Source organism: Trypanosoma cruzi, genomic scaffold (genome assembly GCF_000209065.1).
Source record: "Trypanosoma cruzi strain CL Brener 1047053516809 genomic scaffold, whole genome shotgun sequence".
NCBI classification, from domain to species: domain Eukaryota; phylum Euglenozoa; class Kinetoplastea; order Trypanosomatida; family Trypanosomatidae; genus Trypanosoma; species Trypanosoma cruzi.
The window spans coordinates 29,913-31,855 of record NW_001849289.1 but is presented as its reverse complement, the minus strand read 5'-3'; the positions used below and the strand labels follow the sequence as shown (position 1 = coordinate 31,855).

The 1,943-nt window shown below is 68.3% G+C and overlaps 1 protein-coding gene across 1 annotated transcript, besides 1 other annotated feature; it reads right to left on the bottom strand.

Annotated features, from left to right (window-relative positions):
* Positions 1 to 1,943, bottom strand: Tc00.1047053510675.9 (dispersed gene family protein 1 (DGF-1), putative; the record flags this gene model as incomplete). The annotated part of the gene is made up of 1 exon (XM_797480.1): positions 1 to 1,943. A coding segment is annotated over one exon (1,943 nt), but the record flags the coding sequence as incomplete, so codon positions are not given.
* Positions 1 to 1,943: a sequence feature (areas not merged during assembly with more than two copies in the genome that could not be assigned to a particular haplotype).

Sequence of the window (1,943 nt, the reverse complement as noted above, 5' to 3'; positions counted from 1 at the left end):
TTCGGTACTCGGCGCACTCCACGAGCTGTTCTGTATGGAGAACACGGAGCCGCCGCTAACACGCAGGTCCGACGCAATAGCATACATCACGTGCATCTGCGACATGACAGCGCAGTTGTCCATGTAGAAGACGCTGGACAGGTTCACGACAAGGCCGCGCTCCACAAGTATCGCAGCGCACGAACCCCCGCCACACACCAGAGTCGACCGCGTCATGACAAACCGCGTCGACAGAAGCCGGACGCCGTCCAGGACAAGCGCGGAGCCGTGCCGGGATTTCTCGTGGCCAGGAGTCGTCGGCACGTACTGCGACCCGCCAACCGTCGCGCGCAGCGTTGAGTTCGCCAGCAGCACACTCGAGTTCAGCGGCATCGTGCCATGCAGCACAATCGTGCCCTCCAGCGACGTCACATTCGTCATGTTGACGAGGGCGTGCGGCACCAGGTGCGCCGTACTCTCGCTGAGGCCGCCAATCCGCAGCTGCGCGCCGCCCGCAAGCACGCAGTGGCGAAGCGTCACGTTCAGTGCGTCAGCAAACGCATCCATCGAGCGCAGGTCCACCGCCACAGTGATCGGCCCGCTGAACACCACCGAGTCGAAGCACGCCGTCGCCTGACCGCCGCCAACCGTCACGGACTCCGTCAGCGTCACGCCACTCACGCAGTCCTGCCCACCACCACCGCCGGCCCTCGCAGCCGGCACGTCGAACGGCAGGCACGCCTCGCCCACGCCGCCGGCACGGCAGTTGCACACGCAGTCGGAGAACGACGCCGTCAGTGCATCGAAACACGCCAGCGCAGCCGCACAGCCGTCGCACGGCACCACGCTCACGGAGATCAGGCCGGCCAAGCGGTAGTCGCCGCTGCTCTGCAGCACGCGGCCGCCGGCACGGTTGCACTGCACGGACACAGCGCCGCTCGTGATCGTCGGCCCGGCGGCAAGCGTCGCGCCGGTGGCAGCGCAGCGAGCAATCGACACGGCGCCGCCGCTCAGCGTCACCCTCGACAGCGACGCCACCGACGACGCCTCGCCCACCGCCCACACGTCGTGCAGGTCCAGCCACCCGCCGGCACCGACCGTCCCACCGCCGCAGCGCACCAACGGCGACGCAGCAGACCCCTCGACGCCCACAAAGCGCAGCACCGAGTCGGACACCGCGAGGCGCTCGCCAAGCACAATGCCGCCGCCGCTGCTCACAACCGACACGTTCGTCACGGAGAACACCGAGTGGTTACGCAGACTGAGACGCGACGAGGACGTTACATTCATCGCGGACGCGGTCGGACCGCCCGACGCCTCCAGCGACACGCCGTCAAGCACCACCGCGCTCGACAGCAGGTCCACACCGCCGCCAACGTACACCGCCGACCCGCCCGCCTGCGACGACCTCAGCACGGTGCTGCTCACACGCAGCTGCGTCTGCAACAGCGACGTCGCGTGCAGCACAAGCGGCGACGCCACCGCGTCCGTCAGCCCGCTCAGCTGGGAGTAGCGCATCGGCCCCGGCGTCACAATCGTCGAGTCACAGACCGTCACGTTCGTGTGTGCCGGCAGGTTGTGCACAAACACGAGCGAGCAGTAGCTCCCGGACAGCCCGCTCACGCTCACCTCCAGGCTCCGGTCACTCGCCGGCTCGCCGCTGTAGCCCCGCACGTATATCTGCGCACCGCCGTCGCACACGCAGTCCCTCAATTCAATGCGCAGCGCGCCGGGAAGCATCGCCGCAACGTCGAGCACCACAGCCACGCCGTTCGTGATGCACACGCCGTCCATCAGCACCGTGTCCAGGGCGCGGCCCACCGTGATGGCTCTCTCCACCGTGCCGCCCCGCAGTCGCAAAGGCACCGCATCCACCGCGGGCATCCACGCCGCCGCCGCAACCAGCGCCAACACCAAAAGCAGCACCGCCACACGCACAGTCGCAGCGGCCCTGCGCCGCACGC